The following is a 22,535-nucleotide window of genomic DNA, read 5'->3' on the forward strand; positions in this document are numbered from 1 at the left end:
CTCTAAACTTTCAGCTCATACAAGGAGAAAACTGATCAGAGATGCAGCCAAGAGGCCCATGATCACTCTGGATGAACTGCAGAGATCTACAGCTGAGGTGGGAGACTCTGTCCATAGGACAACAATCAGTCGTATACTGCACAAATCTGGCCTTTATGGAAGAGTGGCAAGAAGAAAGCCATTTCTTAAAGATATCCATAAAAAGTGTTGTTTACAGTTTGCCACAAGCCACCTGGGAGACACACCAAACATGTGGAAGAAGGTGCTCTGGTCAGATGAAACCAAAATCGAACTTTTTGGCAACAATGCAAAACGTTATGTTTGGCGTAAAAGCAACACAGCTCATCACCCTGAACACACCATCCCCACTGTCAAACATGGTGGTGGCAGCATCATGGTTTGGGCCTGCTTTTCTTCAGCAGGGACAGGGAAGATGGTTAAAATTGATGGGAAGATGGATGGAGCCAAATACAGGACCATTCTGGAAGAAAACTTGATGGAGTCTGCAAAAGACCTGAGACTGGGACGGAGATTTAATAAAGCAAAATCTACAATGGAATGGTTCACAAATAAACATATCCAGGTGTTAGAATGGCCAAGTCAAAGTCCAGACCTGAATCCAATCGAGAATCTGTGGAAAGAACTGAAAACTGCTGTTCACAAATGCTCTCCATCCAACCTCACTGAGCTCGAGCTGTTTTGCAAGGAGGAATGGGCAAAAATTTCAGTCTCTCGATGTGCAAAACTGATAGAGACATACCCCAAGCGACTTACAGCTGTAATCGCAGCAAAAGGTGGCGCTACAAAGTATTAACTTAAGGGGGCTGAATAATTTTGCACACCCAATTTTTCAGTTTTTTATTTGTTAAAAAAGTTTGAAATATCCAATAAATTTCGTTCCACTTCATGATTGTGTCCCACTTGTTGTTGATTCTTCACAAAAAATTACAGTTTCATATCTTTATGTTTGAAGCCTGAAATGTGGCAAAAGGTCGCAAAGTTCAAGGGGGCCGAATACTTTCACAAGGCACTGTATATATATATATACAGACGTGCTCAAATTTGTTGGTACCCCTCCACAAAAAACGAAGAATGCACAATTTTCTCTGAAATAACTTGAAACTGACAAAAGTAATTGGCATCCACCATTGTTTATTCCATATTTAATAGAAATCAGACTTTGCTTTTGATTTTTTATTCAACACAATATTGTAAATAAGAAAACAAATGAAAATGGCATGGACAAAAATGATGGGACCGCTAACCTAATATTTTGTTGCACAACCTTTAGAGGCAATCACTGCAATCAAACGTTTTGCTGTAGCTCTCAATGAGACTTCTGCACCTGTTAACAGGTAGTTTGGCCCACTCTTCCTGAGCAAACTGCTCCAGCTGTCTCAGGTTTGATGGGTGCCTTCTCCAGACTGCAAGTTTCAGCTCTTTCCATAGATGTTCGATAGGATTCAGATCAGGACTCATAGAAGGCCACTTCAGAATAGTCCAATGTTTTGTTCTTATCCATTCTTGGGTGCTTTTAGCTGTGTGTTTTGGGTCATTATCCTGTTGGAGGACCCATGACCTGCGACTGAGACAGAGCTTTCTGACACTGGGCAGTACGTTTCGCTCCAGAATGCCTTGATGGTCTTGAGATTTCATTGTGCCCTGCACAGATTCAAGGCACCCTGTGCCAGGCGCAGCAAAGCAGCCCCAAAACATAACTGAGCCTCCTCCATGTTTCACTGTAGGTATGGTGTTCTTTTCTTTGAAAGCTTCATTTTTTCGTCTGTGAACATAGAGCTGATGTGACTTGCCAAAAAGCTCCAGTTTTGACTCATCTGTCCAAAGGACATTCTCCCAGAAGGATTGTGGCTTGTCAATATGCATTTTAGCAAATTCCAGTCTGGCGCTTTTATGTTTTTCTTTCAAAAGTGGAGTCCTCCTGGGTCTTCTTCCATGGAGCCCACTTTCGCTCAAAAAGCGACGGATGGTGCGATAAGAAACTGGCGTACCTTCACCTTGGAGTTCAGCTTGTATCTCTTTGGCAGTTAACCTTGGTTCTTTTTCTACCATTCGCACTATCCTTCTGTTCACTCTGGGGTCGATTTTCCTCTTGCGGCCGCGCCCAGGGAGGTTGGCTACAGTTCCATGGACCTTAAACTTCTTAATAATATTTGCAACTGTTGTCACAGGAACATCAAGCTGCTTGGAGATGGTCTTGTAGCCTTTACCTTTACCATGCTTGTCTATTATTTTCTTTCTGATCTCCTCAGACAACTCTCTCCTTTGCTTTCTCTGGTCCATGTTCAGTGTGGTGCACACAATGATACCAAACAGCACAGTGACTACTTTTCTCCATTTAAATAGGCTGAATGACTGATTACAAGATTAGAGACATGTGTGATACTAATTAAAGAAACTAATTAGTTTGAAATATCACTATAATCCAATTATTTATTATCTTTTCTAAGGGGTACCAACAAATGTGTCCAGGCCATTTTAGAATATCTTTGTAGAATAAGCAATAATTCATCTTTTTTCACAGCTTCTTTGCTTTATTCTATGACATACCAAAGGCATGCAAGTATACATGATAAAACAGCTTTTAATTTCATCACTTTTCAGGAGGAATGAAGCATTATTTCAATGAGCTGTAAGGGTACCAACAAATTTGAGCACGTCTGTATATATATATATATATATATATATATATATAGTGTTTTAAATTATTATTTTTTTATTATTAGTTTTACTTGTTTAGTTGTAGTTTATATAGTTTTCAGCGAAAGCTAAACATGGCAACGTACATGGAGAGCGACACACGGGAGGATTTCGATACCAGTGACAGTGATGCTGACTTATCTCTCAGCGATGACGATGAAGAGGATGTGGAAACAAGAACAGTACAAACTGTACAAACAAAAGAGCATGCAGCTACTTTACAGGTAAGCCAGCTGCAAACGGGAAGCTCTTTGGTTTGAAATGGCAGTGCTATGATGAAATACTATCAAAACACAGCACTGGGTACAAGGCTATAAAGCAGGTGTCTGCGGCATTTGTGCTATGTGTATAGTGGTACAATTATGGATGTAGTGACTGAAGGGGATACTATCCCTCCAATACAAGGGAAGCAGAGACCGTAAAAAAGGTACAGGGTCTGCTACAAAAATGAAAACAAAAGACACAAGAAAAATGTGCAGTGGTTGTGAAGCAACACCGGGTTCTGTTGTCGGGATGCCACAATGTCCCCCACGCCTGACTGAGCAGGTCACAGCGTTTCGGTTGGCTCCATGGCTGGCTTTTCAGGAGCTGTATCAGGGTTGAAAACGATGGGTTGCGGATGCAACCCCGGTTCCCTGAAAGAGAAAATAACCATCAACATGAGATATTGCCGTCAGGCAGCACCGGTAGGCTGAGCTTTTATAGCAAAGCTGCCGATAGGCCCCCACGCCAGCTGCAGTGTAAGCCTGCCCCCCTGGGAGCTTACTTAACTGCGCGCGCGGGAATGCACTTCCTCTTTTGCTCTTCAGGCCGTGAAGGCTACCGGAGCGACCTCGCAGCTTGATGGTTATTTTCTCTTTCAGGGAACCGGGGTTGCATCCGCAACCCATCGTTCCCTTTCAAGTCGAAAATAACCATCAACATGGGATACAGTGTACCCTAGCTGTCGCGAGGGAGGATTCTCGGCAGTAGGACAGACTTACGTCATAACGCAACTGCGTAGGCAGTACATCTAGGCATATGCGGTGCTGCGCCTCAGCGTCTATGCTCGTAATGACACCTGTCTAAAAGGTGGAACAGTCAACACCATGCTATCAACCACTCTATACGTCCGCATCCTTAGGCGTCGTAGAGTGTAAAACAGATGCTCCAAACAGTGGAGCAGAGGAATCCAGTACATTTAACCTGTAAAACCTCATGAAAGTATGCGGCGTAGCCCAACTGGCTGCCGCGCAAATATCAGACACCGGCACCCCTCGAAAGAGGGCCCAGGATGTCGCCATACCCCTGGTAGAATGCGCCTTCAACTGCCCTGGTGGTGGAAGGCCTGCAGATTCATACGCTAATTTAATAGCATCCACTATCCAGTGGGAAAGGCGCTGTGTTTAGACAGCGACTGACCCAAAGATCTAGAACCATGGCATATGAACAACTGTTCTGTCTGCCTCACAGTCTTTGTACGGTCAATATAACACCTCAATGCCCTCACGGGGCAGAGCATGTGTAACCGCTTGTGGCGGAGTGTCCCGCCCCTCTGTATTATTATTTGTATTTTTGTTTGAGGCGCGGGTAAAAGCGCCGCGTCTTTTATTATTATATTTAAAAACCCCGTGAGGATGCATGGCTGATCAGCTACTGATTATTTAACTAGCTGACAGTCATGCATCCTTACCAAACGCATGCAGACTCTGGCCGAGGGATAATAAGATAATTAACAACTAGTTAATCCCTCGGCCAGAGTATATAAACCTGCAGCTCTCTGCACTTGTGGGTGGGTGTTTGGAGTAGAGAGACGGAGAGCGAGAGGATTAAAACGAAACTAACAGTAAACAGGAACAGTGACGGCGATGTGCCCAGCCTGACCTGTGTTTTTGTGTTAGTGATTTCTTTTTGTTTAATTATTTATTTTGCTCTGTGAGCGACTGTTTTCTGTTTAAATATTTTATTTATTTTTTTGGATTCATTAAATAAAACGGCGCCCGCGCCACTGCACAATACCTTTTTGTTTTTGTTGTCCCTTCTTCTGCCGTGACGTCAGACCACTCAGCCATTCCTGTCACATATGGTGTCCGAGGTGGGACAAACAACGCCTCCAACAGCCGGACCAGGAAAGGATAAGGACGTTTTTTTTGTTTTTTTCAAAAAGTATTTTTGTGTGTTTTTTTTTTTTTGTTGAAAAAAAAATAAATAAAAATAAATAAATAAAAATGGGGAAAAGTAGCCGGAGGAGAAAGCAGCAGCAGCAACAACAGCAGCAGGAGGCGCAGCAGCAGCAGCCTTACCTTGCCACACTGGACATCTGCCTCACCTGCCTGAAGGGTGAGGAGTGGTGCTTCGCGGTTGGTGAGGTCGGGCACGTGGCACCAGACCAACCCCCTCCATGGCAGGAGATGGAGGAGCCTGAGCGTCCGGCGTCAGGGGGAGAGGGCCCGCTGGCTAAGAGGAGTTCACTCTCCTCTGAGGGAATCTGGGGCTGGCTGGTGGAGCCTGGGAGGAATGCTGAAGAGGCTCTCCCTGATGTGATCAACCTCCTGTGGGCCAGAGATGGAGAGCGATGGGAAGCCTGGGAAAAGCAACACTGCCCAGTGTCCCTCCCAGAGGTTGCGGACATGGTAATCCGCTACCTGGCTGCAGATATGGCAGGGTTACCGCTATCTCCAGCTCCATCGGGAAAAGCCCAGCCGCTGCCATCTCCAGCGCCAGAGGGAGAAGAGTCATCGCTGCCTTCTCCAGCGCCAGAGGGAGAGGAGCCATCGCTGCCGTCTCCAGCGCCAGAGGGAGAGGAGCCATCGCTGCCGTCTCCAGCGCCAGAGGGAGAGGAGCCATCGCTGCCGTCTGCAGCGCCAGAGGGAGAGGAGCCATCGCTGCCGTCTCCAGCGCCAGAGGGAGAAGAGCCATCACTGCCTTCTCCAGCGCCAGAGGGTGAAGAGCCATCACTGCCTTCTCCAGCGCCAGAGGGAGAGGAGCCATCGCTGCCGTCTCCAGCGCCAAAGGGAGAGGAGCCATCGCTGCCTTCTCCAGCACCAGAGGGAGAAGAGCCATCGCTGCCTTCTCCAGCGCCAGAGGGAGAAGGGCCATCGCTGCCGTCTCCAGCGCCAGAGGGAGAGGAGCCATCGCTGCCGTCTCCAACACCAGAGGGAGAAGAGCCATCGCTGCCTTCTCCAGCGCCAGAGGGAGAAGGGCCATCGCTGCCGTCTCCAGCGCCAGAGGGAGAGGAGCCATCGCTGCCTTCTCCAGCGCCAAAGGGAGAGGAGACATCGCTGCCGTCTCCAGCGCCAGAGGGAGAGGAGCCATCGCTGCCGTCTCCAGCGCCAAAGGGAGAGGAGCCATCGCTGCCTTCTCCAGCGCCAGAGGGAGAGGAGCCATCGCTGCCGTCTCCAGCGCCCGAGGGAGAGGAGCCATCGCTGCCTTCTCCAGCGCCAGAGGGAGAGGAGCCATCGCTGCCGTCTCCAGCGCCAGAGGGAGAGGAGCCATCGCTGCCGTCTCCAGCGCCAGAGGGAGAGGAGCCATCGCTGCCGTCTCCAGCGCCAGAGGGAGAAGAGTCATCACTGCCATCTCCAGCGCCAGAGGGAGAGGAGCCATCGCTGCCGTCTCCAGCGCCCGAGGGAGAGGAGCCAGTGCTGCCGTCTCCAGCGCCAGAGGGAGAGGAGCCATCGCTGCCGTCTCCAGCGCCCGAGGGAGAGGAGCCAGTGCTGCCGTCTCCAACACCAGAGGGAGAGGAGCCATGGCTGCCGTCTCCAGCGTTAGGGGGTGAGGAGCCCTCGCCACTGTCTCCACCACCACCAGGAGCAGAGCAGCAGGAGCTGCCTCTGTTTCCACCACCACCAGGAGCAGAGCAGCAAGAGCTGCCTCTGCCTCCGCCACCTCCACCAGCAGAGGGTGAATGCCTGCTGGTTCCGCCTCCACCATCGTGGGAGGACTGCTTGCCCCTCCCACCTCCACCAGCAGAGGGTGAATGCCTGCTGGTTCTGCCTCCACCGTCGTGGGAGGACTGCTTGCCCCTCCCACCTCCACCAGCAGAGGGTGAATGCCTGCTGGTTCTGCCTCCACCGTCGTGGGAGGACTGCTTGCCCCTCCCACCTCCACCAGCAGAGGGTGAATGCCTGCTGGTTCTGCCTCAACCGCCGTGGGAGGACTGCTTGCCACATCCAGCTCCACCAGCAGAGGGTGAATACCTGCTGGTTCCGCCTCAGCCACTGTGGGAGGACTGCTTTCCCCTCCCACCTCCACCAGCAGAGGGTGAATACCTGCTGGTTCCACATCCACCGTCATGGGAAGGACTGCTCCTGCCCTGCCTCGCACCACCCAGGGATGCCTGCCTCGCATCGCCTGGGGCTGCCTGTTGCTCTGCATCACCTGGGGCTGCCTGTTGCTCCACATCACCTGGAGAGCCACCAGCTACAGGGAACGAGGGAGAAGTGGAGCTCCCGCTGCCGCCTCCATGGCCAGGGGCTCCTCTCCCGAGTTCACCTCCTGAGGGTCCGCTGCCGCTGCCGTCGCCTCCCGAGGGTCCGCTGCCGCTGCCGTCGCCTCCCGAGGGTCCGCTGCCGCTGCCGTCGCCTCCCGAGGGTCCGCTGCCGCTGCGGTCGCCTCCCGAGGGTCCGCCTCCGCTGCCGTCGCCTCCCGAGGGTCCGACACCGCTGCCGTCGCCTCCCGAGGGTCCGCTGCCGTCGCCTGGGGTCGCCAGGGATCCTGCTTCGCCTGGGGTCGCCAGGGATCCTGCTTCGCCTGGGGTCGCCAGGGATCCTGCTTCGCCTGGGGTCACTACACTATGGCCGGAGCCCTACGGAGGGGAACGGACGGCTATGAAGAAAGGGGGAGAGGTCCGGAGACCAGCTCCCCCAGCCGCACTTTCGCGGCCGGAGATCATGTGGTCGGAGCCCCACGGAGGGGAGCTGCCGGCCATGAAGAAAGGGGGGGAGGTCAGGAGACCAGCTCCCCCAGCCGCACTTTCGCGGCAGGAAATACTGTGGCTGGAGCCCCGTGAAGGGCAGCTACCAGCCATGAAGAAGGGGGGGGAGGTCAGGAGACCAGCTTCCCCCGCAGCAATTTCGCTGCAGGAGAAAGGGTGGCCGGAGCCCCACGGAGGGGAGCGGCCGGCCATGAAGAAGGGGGGGCAGGTCTGGAGACCACCCCCAAAATTTTTTTGGCCAGAGGAGCCGGCCGGTGCGCGGGCCTTTGGAACGCTACGGCTGTTTGGGTGGGAGGAAGACATCCCACCGTGGCCGCCACCTTTGGTCCGTTGCTGCCCCTGTTCCTGCGCCGGGACTGCTAACCGGGACTTTGGGGATTAAGGGGGGAGGTGGCCGAAAAGGCCATGTGTGCTGCGCACAAGGGGGGGCATGTGTGGCGGAGTGTCCCGCCCCTCTGTATTATTATTTGTATTTTTGTTTGAGGCGCGGGTAAAAGCGCCGCGTCTTTTATTATTATATTTAAAAACCCCGTGAGGATGCATGGCTGATCAGCTACTGATTATTTAACTAGCTGACAGTCATGCATCCTTACCAAACGCATGCAGACTCTGGCCGAGGGATAATAAGATAATTAACAACTAGTTAATCCCTCGGCCAGAGTATATAAACCTGCAGCTCTCTGCACTTGTGGGTGGGTGTTTGGAGTAGAGAGACGGAGAGCGAGAGGATTAAAACGAAACTAACAGTAAACAGGAACAGTGACGGCGATGTGCCCAGCCTGACCTGTGTTTTTGTGTTAGTGATTTCTTTTTGTTTAATTATTTATTTTGCTCTGTGAGCGACTGTTTTCTGTTTAAATATTTTATTTATTTTTTTGGATTCATTAAATAAAACGGCGCCCGCGCCACTGCACAATACCTTTTTGTTTTTGTTGTCCCTTCTTCTGCCGTGACGTCAGACCACTCAGCCATTCCTGTCACACCGCTCTTCCTCTGGGGAAGAAAAAGGAGGAGGATGGAACGCCATCAACTCGACTGACTGGTTCATGTGGAACGGGGATATAACCTTTGGTAAAAAGGCCGGATTAGGGCGCATGGAGACCTTAGAACCGTCTCCTGCAAAACGAGTACAAGAAGGATGCACTGAAAGTGCATGTAACTCGCTCACGCGTTTTGCTGATACCACAGCCAGCAAAAATGCAGTCTTAATAGATATGAGCTTCATATCCACGCTGTGGAGAGGCTCAAACGGTGCCTTGGTAAGGGCTTCTAGCACCACATCAAGGTAAACTGGTCGTTCTTGGAGGCCGCAAGCGTCTTGCGCCTTTCAGAAACTGAGATGCCAAAAAATGGCAACCAGGTGATAAACCGTCAATGCGTACATGACAAGCCGAAATGGCGGCTAAATACACTTTAAGTGTAGAAGGAGATTTCCCTTCATCCAGCAGTTTCTGTAGAAACTGCAATATTACTGCCATAGGACAGGAGACTGGGTCGTGGCTCTCAGCCAGACACCAACTCTGAAACAACTGCCACTTATACGCATACTGCGACCTAGTAGAGGGCGCTCTCGCACTCTGGATGGTCGATATAACTGCAGTCGAAAGCCCTAAGGCTGACAGGCGCTCCCGCTCAGGGGCCAAACCCATAACTGCATGAGTTTGGGGTTCGGATGCCAAAGCTCTCCTTGAGCTTGGGACAACAGGTCCGCTCGCAGAGGGAGCTCCCTCGGGCGACCGTGCAGTAATTGCACTAGACTCGGGAACCATATTCTCCGAGGCCACCGAGGAGCGATCAGAATCACTGTCGCTCGCTCTACCCTGACCTTCTCCAAGAAGGCGGGGAGCATCGGAATCGGTGGAAAGGCATACAGGAGCCCTGGCGGCCATTCGTGAGCCAGTGCATCCACCCCCAGGGGGCTGTCGAGGTCCTTCACCGAGAACCATAGGGGACAGTGCGTGGTCTCTCGCGAAGCGAAGAGATCGACTTGCGCTGTGCCAAACCATTCCCAGATGCGCTCTACCACCCGAGGGTGAAGACGCCATTCGCCCGCAAGAGGACCTCCTCTGGACAGGAGATCCGCTGCGTAATTGACTCTGCCCGGCAGATGAACTGCACGCAGAGAGGCTAAACGCGGTTGAGCCCAGAGCAACAGCCGCGTTACCATCCGGTGAAGACCGGGGGACCGCAATCCGCCCTGGCGATTGATATACGCCACTACTGTGGTGTTGTCTGACCGCACTAACACGTGCTTGTCTAGAAGCACTGGCAAGAAGTGCCGAAGGGCGAGGTCCACTGCTCTGAGTTCCAGAGCATTGATGTGGGCTGACTTCCAGGGTCCTGACCACACTCCACGGGTCCCTGTCCCGTTCCAGACTGCTCCCCAACCTTGGTTGGAAGCGTCGGTTGTGATAACTTCCCTTCGGAAGATGGGACCCAAGCGCACTCCCTGGCAGATGTTCGACTGAACTTTCCACCAGCGTAATGCTTTCCAGCAGGTTCGGGATACCCTCAACCTGCGGTGCTTGTCTCTCCGCGGGTGCAACGCGAAGGCATTGAACCAGGCCTGCAGAGGTCTCTGGTGTAGTAAGCCCAAAGGAAGGGCTTGCGAGGCAGCAGCCATCAACCCCAGCATGCGCTGACAGAGCTCCATGCTGACTGTTTCTCTCAACCTGAATAGGGAGAGACACCGCTCCAATGAGGCAACTCTTTGTGTCGATAGGGTTGCTTCCATGGACACTGAGTCCAGATGCAGACCCAAAAACTCGGTCTGTTGGCTGGGCACGAGGCGGCTCTTGTCTGGATTGACCTTCAGACCTAGCCGCTGAAGATGGTCTGTAACCATCACTGTGTGCTGTGCCAGCTGCTCCTTTGACTGCGCGCAGACGAGCCAGTCGTCCAGATAGTTCAGCAGTCGGACGCCTTCAGCCCGCAAAGGAGCTAAAATGGCGTCCATACACTTCGAAAAGGTTCGAGGAGCTAGAGACAGATCGAATGGCAGGACGCAAAACTCGTAGACCCTGCTCTGGAATGCGAATCGTAGATACTTCCTGTGACCCGGACAGATGGGAACGTGAAAGTACGCATCTGTCAGATCTATGGTGGTAAACCAGTCGCCCTGCCGGACAGACTGGACAATGTGCCTGTGCGTGAGCATCTTGAACGACAATACCCGTAGGTATTTGTTCAGTACACGCAGGTCTAGAATAGGGCGGAGCCCGCCGTCCTTCTTTGGCACAAGGAAGTATTTGGAGTAGAACCCCTGGTCGGTCAGAGCAGGGTCTACTAGTTGAATGGCACGCTTCCTGAGCAATGCCTGTATTTCCACATTCAGAGCTGAGGACTGAACCACGTCCTTCACTACAGTTACCACCACCCCCCTGAAGGGGGGGGGGTTTAACCGGAACTGAAGGGTGTACCCGGTGAGTATAGTTTTGCGCACCCAGATATCGCTGGTGCATTGTTGCCAAAACAGAAGCTGTGGAACAGTATAGGGTTGGGTTAATGGCTGCCTGGTTTTCTCAGTGCTGCTTAGGCTTCGCTCGCTCACGAGGGGCCTGGCCAGAGCCACGAGGGCGTGGTCTGCCGCCTCCTCTAGGTCGCCACCCTGTGCGCTGCGGTCGTCCCCTTGGGATTTGGCCACGCGCTGCTGTATCCGCCGGGGTGGTCTTAGTACCCCCTGGACGCGGCTGGTGTTGCGGTGGTGTTCTACGCCACTGATGTTCTTGTGGGCGTTTGACCTGGAAAGGCCTACGCGGCCATATCGTAGCCAACTGCTGTGATGCCTCTCTAGCCTTAGCTGAGCTTTGCAGCATCTCTTCCACCGCTGGGCCAAATGTGTGCCCCGGTGTAATTGGGGCATCCAACAAGGGAGCTTTGTCATGCTCCTGGACTCTCGCCAGCGAGAGCCAGAGCTGTCGTCTGGCCACCACCAGAGACGCGATGCTCCTGCCCTGGGCCCGCGCGTTAAGCTGGGCTAGCTTGACCAGCAGTTGGGCAACTAGCCCCAACTCCGCTCTCAGAGACACCGAAGGGTAGTCTGGGAGATCCTTTATTAGCGCAGCCTGATAAACTGAGAGGAGGCTGGCCAGATTGGACAGCCTAACTGCCTCTGTAGCCGCCGAATAGCCCCTCTTGAGGTGCACCTCAGTGATCCTGCACTGCTTGTTAGGGCAGGTGGGGTCTTTCACCAACCCAGAGAGTGTTGGTGACTTCACCAACGCTGCGAACGCAGCGCCAACTGGCGGAAATGACGCCAGACCCGCTTCACTCGCACCTTGCATGGTAAAGGCAGCCGCCTTACGCGAGGTTGCCGGGGCGGAGGCTGGAGTCCCCCAAGTGGACTGCACCTCCTTAACAAAGTCTGGGAAGGCCGGAAGCGTCCTAGACTGCTGGCCCTGTGCCAAAGGCGACTCAAAAAGAGAGCGCCTAGGTTCTTCAGTGGCAGGCCATTCTAAGCCCAGGTGGCGAGTCGCCCGCTCTACTAGGGACCATAAAGAGTCATCTACGCCTACCTCCATCTCAGACTCTGAGTGGTGGGACGTGAGCTCTGCCTCCACACTATCCTCTCCGTGGAGAGGCTCACCCTCTGATGCATCTCGAGAGATAGCATCCATGTCCCATGCGTCCTGTTGCGCAACTGGAACGGACAGGGGTTGTGGTAGGATGATCGGCTGGTTGACAGCCGGTCTGACTGGCTCCTCTGCGGCCCGAGCTGTGGGAAGGGACATGAGCAGCGATTGCTGCCCCATCATAAGGTCCATAAACTGAGACATCTTATTAGTGAGCTCAGTTACACCACCTCGCCTGTCGCGACGAGGAGAACGGGAATGTCCTCTCCTTCGGGGCGATCTAGAGCGGGATCTCGAGATCTGACGGGGGCGTTCGCCGCGAGGAGAAGGGCCTCGCATTACAGAAAGGCTGTGGGAGCGGTCTCTCTTACGCCTAACGTCAGGAGATCGTTGACCAGGGGTAACCTGGGAAGGCGAACTCCTGGAAAAAGGCAGCTTCGCTGGCGGGGAAGCCAAAGAAGGCTGCGGGGCGGAAAGGGTGTGTGACGACCCAGATGAAGGGGAGCGATCCCCGACTGCTCTCCTCGCCCTACGACGCAGAGTGCACGTCTGAAAGCTTGCACATAACGTGCAAAAGGCTTTGTCTGCCAAAGCAGATGTCGCATGCTCCGGCCCCAGACAGGACACGCAGTCCTCATGCGGGTCATTAGCCGGTAACTTCGTCCCACAGGTGACACAGCGGTGAAATGACATGGTGCAGCACGTTGTATGCCGAAGCGTACCGTGCCAGTAATAGGAGCGCCGAGCGTTAAGCACTGAGCACCAAGCGAACAGCTTTAAGGTGCGTTGAGGCGCGTGCACCAAGCACTGAAAGACAAACGTCAAGTGCGTGCACTGAGGCACCGAGCGTCGAGGTGCGTGCACCAAAGGTGCGTGCACCGAGCACCGAGCGTCGAGGTGCGTGCACCGAGGCACCGAGCACCGAGCGTCGAGGTACGTGCACCGAGCGTCGAGGTGCGTGCACCAAGGCACCGAGCACCGAGCGTCGAGGCGCGTGCACCGAGGCACCGAGCGCCGAGCTGCGTGCACCGAGGCACCGAGCACCGAGCGTCGAGGTGCGTGCACCGAGGCACCGAGCACCGAGCGTCGAGGTGCGTGCACCGAGCACCGAGCGTCGAGGTGCGTGCACCGAGGCACCGAGCGTCGAGGTGCGTGCACCGAGGCACCGAGCACCGAGCGTCGAGGTGCGTGCACCGAGGCACCGAGCACCGAGCGTCGAGGTGCGTGCACCGAGGCACCGAGCACCGAGCGTCGAGGTGCGTGCACCGAGGCACCGAGCACCGAGCGTCGAGGTGCGTGCACCGAGGCACCGAGCGTCGAGGTGCGTGCACCGAGGCACCGAGCACCGAGCGTCGAGGTGCGTGCACCGAGGCACCGAGCGTCGAGGTGCGTGCACCAAGGCACCGAGCGTCGAGGTGCGTGCACAGGTGCGTTGCGTGCACTGAGCCCAAGCACTAGGCGCCGAAGCGCTACACCAGGCGCCTAAGCGCTGACACCGAAAGCGCCGGAGCACGTGTACTGCACTAGACGATCCACGTCAGCTGACCCGCAAAGCGGAGACGCTATGTGCTCTAGTACTGTGTCTGAGTCTCGAAAGACAAGGTATTGTGCTGCTTATAAGGGCAACAGTTGATGCACTTGGTGGTCGTCTTCCTTATACTGTATGGGAAAAAAACTACAATAAAAAATATATATAACAATATATATACACAAAAACCCAAATAATAAATATAATATAAATTATATATTATAATAATAACAATAAGAAAAGGAAGACGGGAGACCACGAAGACGCGATGCCGAAGCAAAGCGAAAGGATAAAATATATATTAACAAGAAAATATATATAATCCTAAATAACACAGTAACTGAAATAAACTCAGAGAAGGGGTAATTAACCAGCTTCTCAAGCGTAAAGCTTATCGAGTACAATCAGTTAACAAGCTCTATTATCTATTACCTACCGTACCAAGGCTGAAGACAAAAGAGGAAGTGCATCCCCGCGCGCGCAGTTAAGTAAGCTCCCAGGGGGGCGGGCTTACACTGCAGCTGGCGTGGGGGCCTATCGGCAGCTTTGCTATAAAAGCTCAGCCTACCGGTGCTGCCTGACGGCAATATCTCATGTTGATGGTTATTTTCGACTTGAAAGGGAACCACAGTCTCCTGGGCCAATAAGGGGCTACTAATAAGACCCTGGCCTGGTCCTATCTGATCTTTTCTAAGCACAGCGAGAGCATGGCGCGTGGAGGAAAGGCATACAGAAGCTGCCTCGGCCACTGGTGTGCCAAGGCATCTATTGCAAGCGGGTCCCCGGCTCCCATTATTGAGAACCAAAAGGGACAATAGGTCGATTCTTGGGAGGCAAGCAGGTCCACCTGTGCTCTCCCGAAGCATGTGCAGAAGACCCAAAGAGAGGGTCTGGTCATAAGTTTCTGGAACTTCACTACCTTGAACGCTCTGTTGAGCTAAAATAGCACCTATTCTCTGCACTCTGTCATCCGAAAGAGTGGACAGCATGGACCTGGAGTCCAAGCACACTCCTAGATAGGAGGCTGTCTGAGAAGGCGTGAGCTGCCTCTTCACATCATTCACCGTAAGTGCCATGTGGGCATCTGCCTGTGCTGGAAACTGGGCACAAATGAGCCTGTCTTCCAAATAATTGAGTACTCTGAAGCCTTGAGTCTCAATGGGGCCATGATAGCTTCTATGCACTTCTAAAAGTCACGGGGGAGCAAGAGAGAGGCCAAATGGCAAGACCTGGAACTCCTCCGGCTAATGATGCAAAAAGTTATTTTTTGTTTAATAAACTTGCGCCCCAGCGCTTGAAACCTGCAGTTACTGTCTCCGAGTCTATCCACCCAGCCATCCTATCACAGCATTATAAAATAGATTCACAGATAGGAAATGTATAGTGGTACAATTATGGATGCAGTGACTGAAGGGGATATTGTATTTATAGATTCACCTTCTAAAAAGTCAGTTGACAGATAGATAGGTAAATTGGTATGATAGGTTAAGGGGGACTAAGAAGGTAGCAAGAAATCCTATCAAGAATCCAGTTGCTTATTTAACAGTCACAAACACTGCAAGTGGATTCAACTGTGTGTTTTTTTTTTTCTATGATCCATTCTCTAGCGATCTAACAAAGTACAAGAATCTTGATAACATGCAAACTCAAGCTGTGCAGCAAAATTGCTATGTGTACTCTTTATCCATTAAATTTAAATATCTGTAATTCAATGTGTAAAATGCAGTTTTCTCCATTACAACTTAATCCTTTTTTTGGTCCTTCTAATAAACATACTCATAATTCATGCATTTGACACACACACCCTACTAATAAGACGTATTACTACAAGAGATTACAAGACACAGGAAGAGTACAAGACACTGACAACTTCCATATATCTTACCGAAATAAGGAATGTTTCCTTATCAGTAACTTTCCACAAGCTTGCCTTTACATCGAGAACTTACAAAATACAGACAAAGCATAGCAACATAAAAATAGGAAAACATTACAAAACAACACCTTGTCTTGCAACAATGCTTATTAAAATACCAGAATTCAGCACAAAGTAAGCATGAAAGAATGGGAAATAAAATGATATATGTCAATATCACCTTTATTTATTTATTTATTTATTCAATATTGATCGATATTTTAGTGTACCAGGGTTGTTGATTGGTCTCCCTATAGTATTAGTCATGTGTATGGGCAATGTGGCTTTAGTAAGCTGGGAGTCATTTCCTGATTGCAGTAGTATTTGTGACTTATTCTTCTGAGTAAGGGCATTGTTTGGTTTTTAAGTGTAAAGAATGTTAAGCACATTTAGAGATATTACTTACTGATACTAGGTAGAGGTTTGAGAAACTGCAGTTTCCAAAACTTTTGGGAAAAGCTGGATGAATATATCCACCAACCTGAAAGCATTCACCCTAACATCCTAGCGGCTACTTCTCCATCTATTTTAAAATAATAAAATATTTATCCTGCTAAAATTCTACAAAACAACAGTTGAAATGTATTCTCTAATTGTAGTTGTGATTTTTGGGAACATCCCTAAACAACAAGAAGGATCCCACCTTGGTAAAAGTTGTTAATCATTGGTCTAGTTAGAACGTTATGAATGTGTCGTGCTCTCATAGGTACAGTAATACTGTCATTGAGGGATTACCCTGCTTATGCAAGTACATGTATTGTATTTAATGAGCATGACAATTAGCACAAACAAGCAAGTTGATTTACCTTCTGGTTTCCAATTTCTTTGTGTATACACGACAAAGACATTGCTGGAAGAACTTGCATAATTCCAACATACATGGATTTAACTTCTCAACACTGATAGTCACTGGCACAGGGGTGGTTACAAGTTCTGATACTTCTTTTGGCTTTTCCCGAGGACAGCCTACAATAAACATAGCACACAAACATCTTCTTTAGCAATGTAATTTAATCTCTAGCTCGATAATGGTGTGTAATATGCTAGAAGGTATCCAATTTATATTCTCTCATTTGTTGAGGTCAAACCTTTCAACAGCCCTCTAATGCTCTTCTTATAAAGGTATATATCTTTGTGACCAAGAGGGGCAGCAAAATGAGTTCAATATAGGCCACACAGTAGCTTTCTTAAATATTTTTTAAATATTAAAAGTAAAAGGATTTACAATATTTTAAAAAAATGGAGCTGGGAACAGTTACCTGCTTTTTTGTAACAATCATAAGGTTTGAATCTGAATATAAATTGAAGTGTATTAATTTCTTTCACCCACAAATTGAATTTCATTGTCACAACAACTAAAACCAGTGATAAAAACCATACTATCTTACATTGGTTGGCTGTGTAAATAAAAAGTGTGTCACTTACCACTTCGAGGTGGTCTTGGGGTGGTTCCTGTCATAGGAAAGGTGGCTAAAAAAAGGGTAAAAAACACTTAGTTGAGCCAACCTCTAGAAATATCATGATTTATCTTTCAGATAAGAACTGAAATGGTTTTTCAGTGTACTACCCTTTTAAAAAGGGTTGATAGCAGATGTACGTGTTCTGTATATAAACTTACATACAGTATGGGACCACATTTACAGATCCCTGCAGGAATAATCATCCCTGTTTGACAACATACTATTCTTAATGGTATCTGAACTGAAGCACAGGGCAAAAAAGTGTAAATGCTGCCACACTAAAGTTCATATGAAGGGGCAATGGTGCACCAAATGGTATGAGACATTATTCTATCTGCCATAACTACTAGTAAACTATAAAAACTGAATCATAAACTCTCAGTAAAAAGTCCAGTAAAATATGAACGTATGCCTCTTTTTCTGACATCTATTTGATACATACATACCAAAAGGAGGGGTTGAGGATTGCTGCCCCAATGTACTAGAAGTAGCTGTTTCAACAAGGGCTGCATAGAGAGGGAACATTGCAGAATGTTAGTAATATATAATATGCTGTATGTATATTAAAGTTAGAATGGAAATGGTTCAATCATTACTCTCTTTCCCACGTGTCATTCATGTTATCTGGTTTCCAATTCTTGTTGTGTTTCTGTTTTTCATGAGATCATTGACCCCTTTTATTTTTTTTTCAGTGTATGCTCAGCAAGGTCCATAGCATCATAAACCAATATTTCAGTACCCCACAAGGGCATTTTGTATCATTTATGAATAACGTAATAGTGTGTTTACACTTGCAACTCGGACCTGAACTGGCTCAGAGTGGATCTGATTAGAAGATTCTTAACATCTGAGTCACCCGTTTACACTTAAGCATAGACCTGAGCAGGCTTTGGCCCAGTATGCGCACACATAGCCTCTGAACTGTAGTGTGTGTCCAATGATGTCATATATCGACCACCCCTTGCGTGAAGACATTTCCCCTCCCCGAAACACAGAACAGGAGTGTTAAAATCAACAACAAGCCTATCACTTGTGTCACTGGTGCGTTTCCATTTCAAGGTCGTCGTTCTGTGCTAATTAAGATTTCATTTTGCCATCAGAAATGGAGCAAAGCATTGTGAAAACTTGCATATTGGACATTTGAAGAAACATGTGTTATTGTATAGCATACATTTACACATCAGTCTGACAACTCTTCTTATATGTAAATGTAAACAATAACTCCCTTTTTTTTCTTACCCCTGAAAAATACTTATTTTTGCTATCCAACAAAAGCAAAACTAATTTGTTTAATAGCTAAAAAGAAATCTGCAACTTTCAATTGTGTATGTTCTCCTCTCAGAACTCAAGTTTATTTACCAAATACTAACAACGCATCACGGTGCTATCAATGAATAAATATAAATCAAAAGATTTCCATCTAGGGGTGAATACAGTAATTTTTTTAAAGTAAAGTGCTTTTGGACCTGAAGCTAGTGCATATACATGCATTCACATTTAGTGTTTGATTTTGATTATGATTTCTAATGAAAACCCTTTTTTTTTCTTCAATTCAATGACGAGGTGTATTTAATAATTATAATAATAATAACAATAATCTTTATTTTATATAGCGCCTTTCATAAACAAATAATTACAAAGTGCTTAACAAAAGAGAAAGGACAGATAAAATAACAATAATACAATCATAACAATTTACAGATAATACCATGGTAGACAATATTAAAAACAAGAAATATCAGAACAGCTTAAAAAAAAAATCTACAAAAATGCCAATTAAATAAATACATTTTTAGACAAAATTTAAAAACAAGCAAGGACTCAGAATCAGTGATCTCAGTTGGAAATGTGCTCCACAGCCCAGGTGCATATCAAGAAAAAGCCCTAGTGCAAGTGCCCACTGTTCACAGTTTAGTCAGAGGAACAACCAAAGGTCCAGCATCAGAGGACCGCAGAGTGTGACTAGGAGTGTAATTAAACAATTTAATGTAGATCATAACAACTTGTTGTTTTTTTGTTGTCATCTTATCAAAACATATTATGGGGCCGGTGTAAGGATCATTAATTCATTTAAATGACATTGAAATGTATTCAAATGAAGAAAAGAGCATGGAATTGGGCGGGGATCTGGAATACTAAGTAGGCGCAAACATTATAATGAGGTGTAAGGATTTTGCCTTGCACTTGGGCAATTGCTGACCCTCCAAAAACTTTGCACCTCCTATGACAAGGTACAAACCATTGTAGAAGTGAGTAATCAAGCAAGCAATTGTATAAAACCACATACCTTCAGAGACCTGTCATTGGCCTCAGGATGGCTGCTGTAGTACACTGCCTGATGCAGTGACGCTTGGCTCTTTTTGAGGACAGGCAGGAAAACGTTCGGAGGAGAAGGGCAAGACGGAGTAGACCCAGCATATTCAAACCCAGGGTCACTTTGTTTGGGATGGACTGTCCTCTCCGCTTGTTTCTCCAGCGGTGTCCTGTTCCTGCATTGCAAGTTTTGCAGTTCCCCTTCAATTCGAAGACGACCACCAAAACATTATGTATGTGATATGCCTGCCTATTGGTAGGTATTTTCTGAGCTCTCTATACCAGAGCTGCCGATAGGCCCTTCCTGGGATGACAGCCTCTGTCCCGCTTAACAAGGGGTTAAAGCCGTCATTCCACTGAAGTTATTTCTTTTTTTGCATCTCTAGACGGTAAAGTAAGACCCTCTGTGTTGGTATCTCAGCGTATTGTGAAAAATAGCTTTGAGTCTACTGCAATTCCCTTGCCTTCAGGCTGAAAGCTGACTTGCTGCTTTCACAGAATCAGTGACTCCTGATTCAGCCTTTTTCTTTCTTCAGCAACCTTCTTGCGCTAGTGCTGCAGGCTGCTGCTTTCCTATCTGTGGTACGTGAGTTGACTGCCTGTGCAGTATTGATTTAAAGGAGTGTTGTTGTTTTTTTCCAGCCTTCACTCGTGGGAGCATGTCCTCCACCTGGGCTAGGCTTTGCCATACCCCCGCTATTGAGCGACTACGCTAGCTGCTGTGTGGCAGTTTAAATATATATAAAAAACTATATATATGGTTGTTGTTGTTGACTAAATACACTCGCTGGCAAATCTGCAGTGCACACACTGTACACCCCCTTGCCTATGTTATGCAGCAGCTAGATAAAAAAATAAATAAATAAAACAAAATAACACAGCAGGCCTTGTCCTCCGTGGGGCTGTATTTTTAATAGACCTGCTGTAGAATAGACCTCGCCGGCTGCCTCAGCCAGCCCACCCTGGTGAGTTGGGCCTTCAAAAAAATAATAAATAAATAAAGTCGAACAACAACAACAACAGCAGCATGTTCCCCACTCCTATTGTTTGTATTGTTTTTATTTTACTCCGTCCAGATTCACCTGCCGCGGCTTCAGCCTGTGTGTCCCCTGGTATATGCTACACGCTGACCAGGTGTGTGACTACACGCAGTTCCACTTGGGACCTCCCCCCTTCTGAGGAGCCATGCACACATCCGTGATGGACCCTCTTCAGGTATCGATACACCAGAAAGAAGTGGGCGCCTTGCTGTGCAAGCGAGCCGTTCGTCTTATAGACCCACCTCCTGTGGAGAGGGGTTCTACTCGAGATATTTTCTGTTACCCAAGAAGGACAATGGCTTTCGCCCCATTCTAGACCTGAGATTCCTCAACAAGTTCTTGAAGGAGAGGAGGTTCTAAATGTTGACTCACCGTCACATTCTCCAGTCAGTCCGGCCGGGCAACTGGTTTACCACCTTGGACTTACGGGGTGTGCATTTTCACGCTCCCATTTGTCCACAGCACAGGAAGTACCTCCGCTTCGCCTTTCAGGGAAGCATTTACGAGTTCTCTGTGCTGCCATTCGGCCTCTCCGTTGCTCCTCGTACGTTCTCAAAGTGCATGGACGCTATCCTGGCCCCTTGCGGTTGCAGGGGATCAGAGTACTAAACTATCTCGACAACTGGCTGATTTGCTCTCAGTCGCTAGAGGGAGCAGTGGCCTACACAGTGATTGTCACGCAGCGTCTGGTGAGGCTGGGCCTCACCATCAACGAGAAAAGAGTCGGATTATAACGATGCAGTGCACGACGTACTTGGGTCTCCGGCTGGACTCCAGTATGATTTGTTCATACCTGTTAGACGACAGGGTAGCAGCTATTCAGGGTTTCAACAGGGATCGCAAGTTCCTTTGGTGCGGTACCAAAAACTATTGGGTCTGATGGCCACAGTTGTATCAGTCATTGAGTTGGGTTTATTACGCATGCGCCCACTCCAAGCGTGGTTCAATGCGTTTCATTAACGCACCAAGTGCGACAGACACCATCGGCTGACAGTGTCTCACACGTGCTCTGCGGCCCTGCGAAGTATGGAACTGGAAGTCACTGAAGCAGAGATTCTTATTGTACTTTTCTGCAATCGGGGCTACAGAGAAACCAGACAAACGTAAGGTCACCTAACAATAGCGGGTCCCCAAGCTATCGATGTTCACAACACGTTTGCATTTGAAGTGGAAGCTGACAAGGACAAGCTGGAAGAGGTACTGAATAAGTTTGATGCATAATGTTCGCCTAAAAAGAGCGAGACTTATGAAAGGTATGTTTTTCGTTGCCGCGTTCAGAAACAGGGAGAGACATTTGATAGTTTCCTAACAGACTTAAAACTTAAAGTGCAAACCTGTAACTTTGCTGAGTTGAAAGACTCCATGATACGCAATCAGATTGTCTTCGGAATTAATGAAAAAAGTAAGGGAAAGGCTGTTGAGAGAAACTGAACTTACCTTGGGAGATGCAGAAAAGATTTGTCACGCCAGTGAATTCGCGTAGCTGCACATAAAAACTTTTGACTTGAGCGCAGGCAGTAACGCAGTGGATAGTGCAGCTGAATGCGCTGTAGTGGATGTTGTAACAAGGGACAACAGAAGACACACTGAGCATAAAAATTCGACACAAATAAGCAACAAAATGTATAAGTGCACACAATGTGGAACAATGCACCAAGCAAGGAAGTGTCCAGCATATGGGAAAAGCTGTGCAAATTGTAATGGCAAAAACCACTTTGCTAGAATGTGCTTTACCAAAGACAAAAAACAGAAAAAAAGAGCGGTGCGCACCGTAGATGACACAGATTTAAGTGAGACATTTTTTGTTGGAGAGATACAGTTTGATGTGCATATAGACATAGCTGAAACACGGCATTCAGAGAAGGCAAATCCAAATAGAATGAACTCAGTGAACTTCAAAAGTGAAAATGAGTGTGCATGCAGTAACTGCTGATAATTGGGTAGCGATGTTGCCTGTTAATGGAACAATAATGCCTTTCAAACTGGATACAGTTGCGAAGGCCAACCTAATTAGCATGAAAGATGTACGGGAACTGAAAACAAAATCTAAAATAACTAACAGATCTGTAGCACTGAAA

At 48.7% G+C, this 22,535-nt stretch overlaps 1 protein-coding gene across 2 annotated transcripts in view; it reads right to left on the minus strand.

The window, feature by feature from the left end:
* Positions 1-22,535, minus strand: part of LOC131721005 (HERV-H LTR-associating protein 1) — an 89,554-nt gene that overhangs the window by 13,774 nt on the left and 53,245 nt on the right. For both annotated transcript variants that reach the window (XR_009319811.1, XM_059013788.1), the window contains 3 exons: positions 17,551-17,610; positions 17,070-17,114; positions 16,451-16,610 (listed from right to left, as the gene is read on the minus strand). Coding sequence is in view for 1 of the 2 variants with exons in the window: in XM_059013788.1 (XP_058869771.1) it covers positions 16,451-16,610; positions 17,070-17,114; positions 17,551-17,610 (265 nt within the window). In the remaining variant the exon portion in view is untranslated. The remainder of the gene's footprint in view (positions 1-16,450; positions 16,611-17,069; positions 17,115-17,550; positions 17,611-22,535) is intronic.

This window comes from Acipenser ruthenus, chromosome 3, assembly GCF_902713425.1.
Source record: "Acipenser ruthenus chromosome 3, fAciRut3.2 maternal haplotype, whole genome shotgun sequence".
Lineage (NCBI taxonomy): Eukaryota > Metazoa > Chordata > Actinopteri > Acipenseriformes > Acipenseridae > Acipenser > Acipenser ruthenus.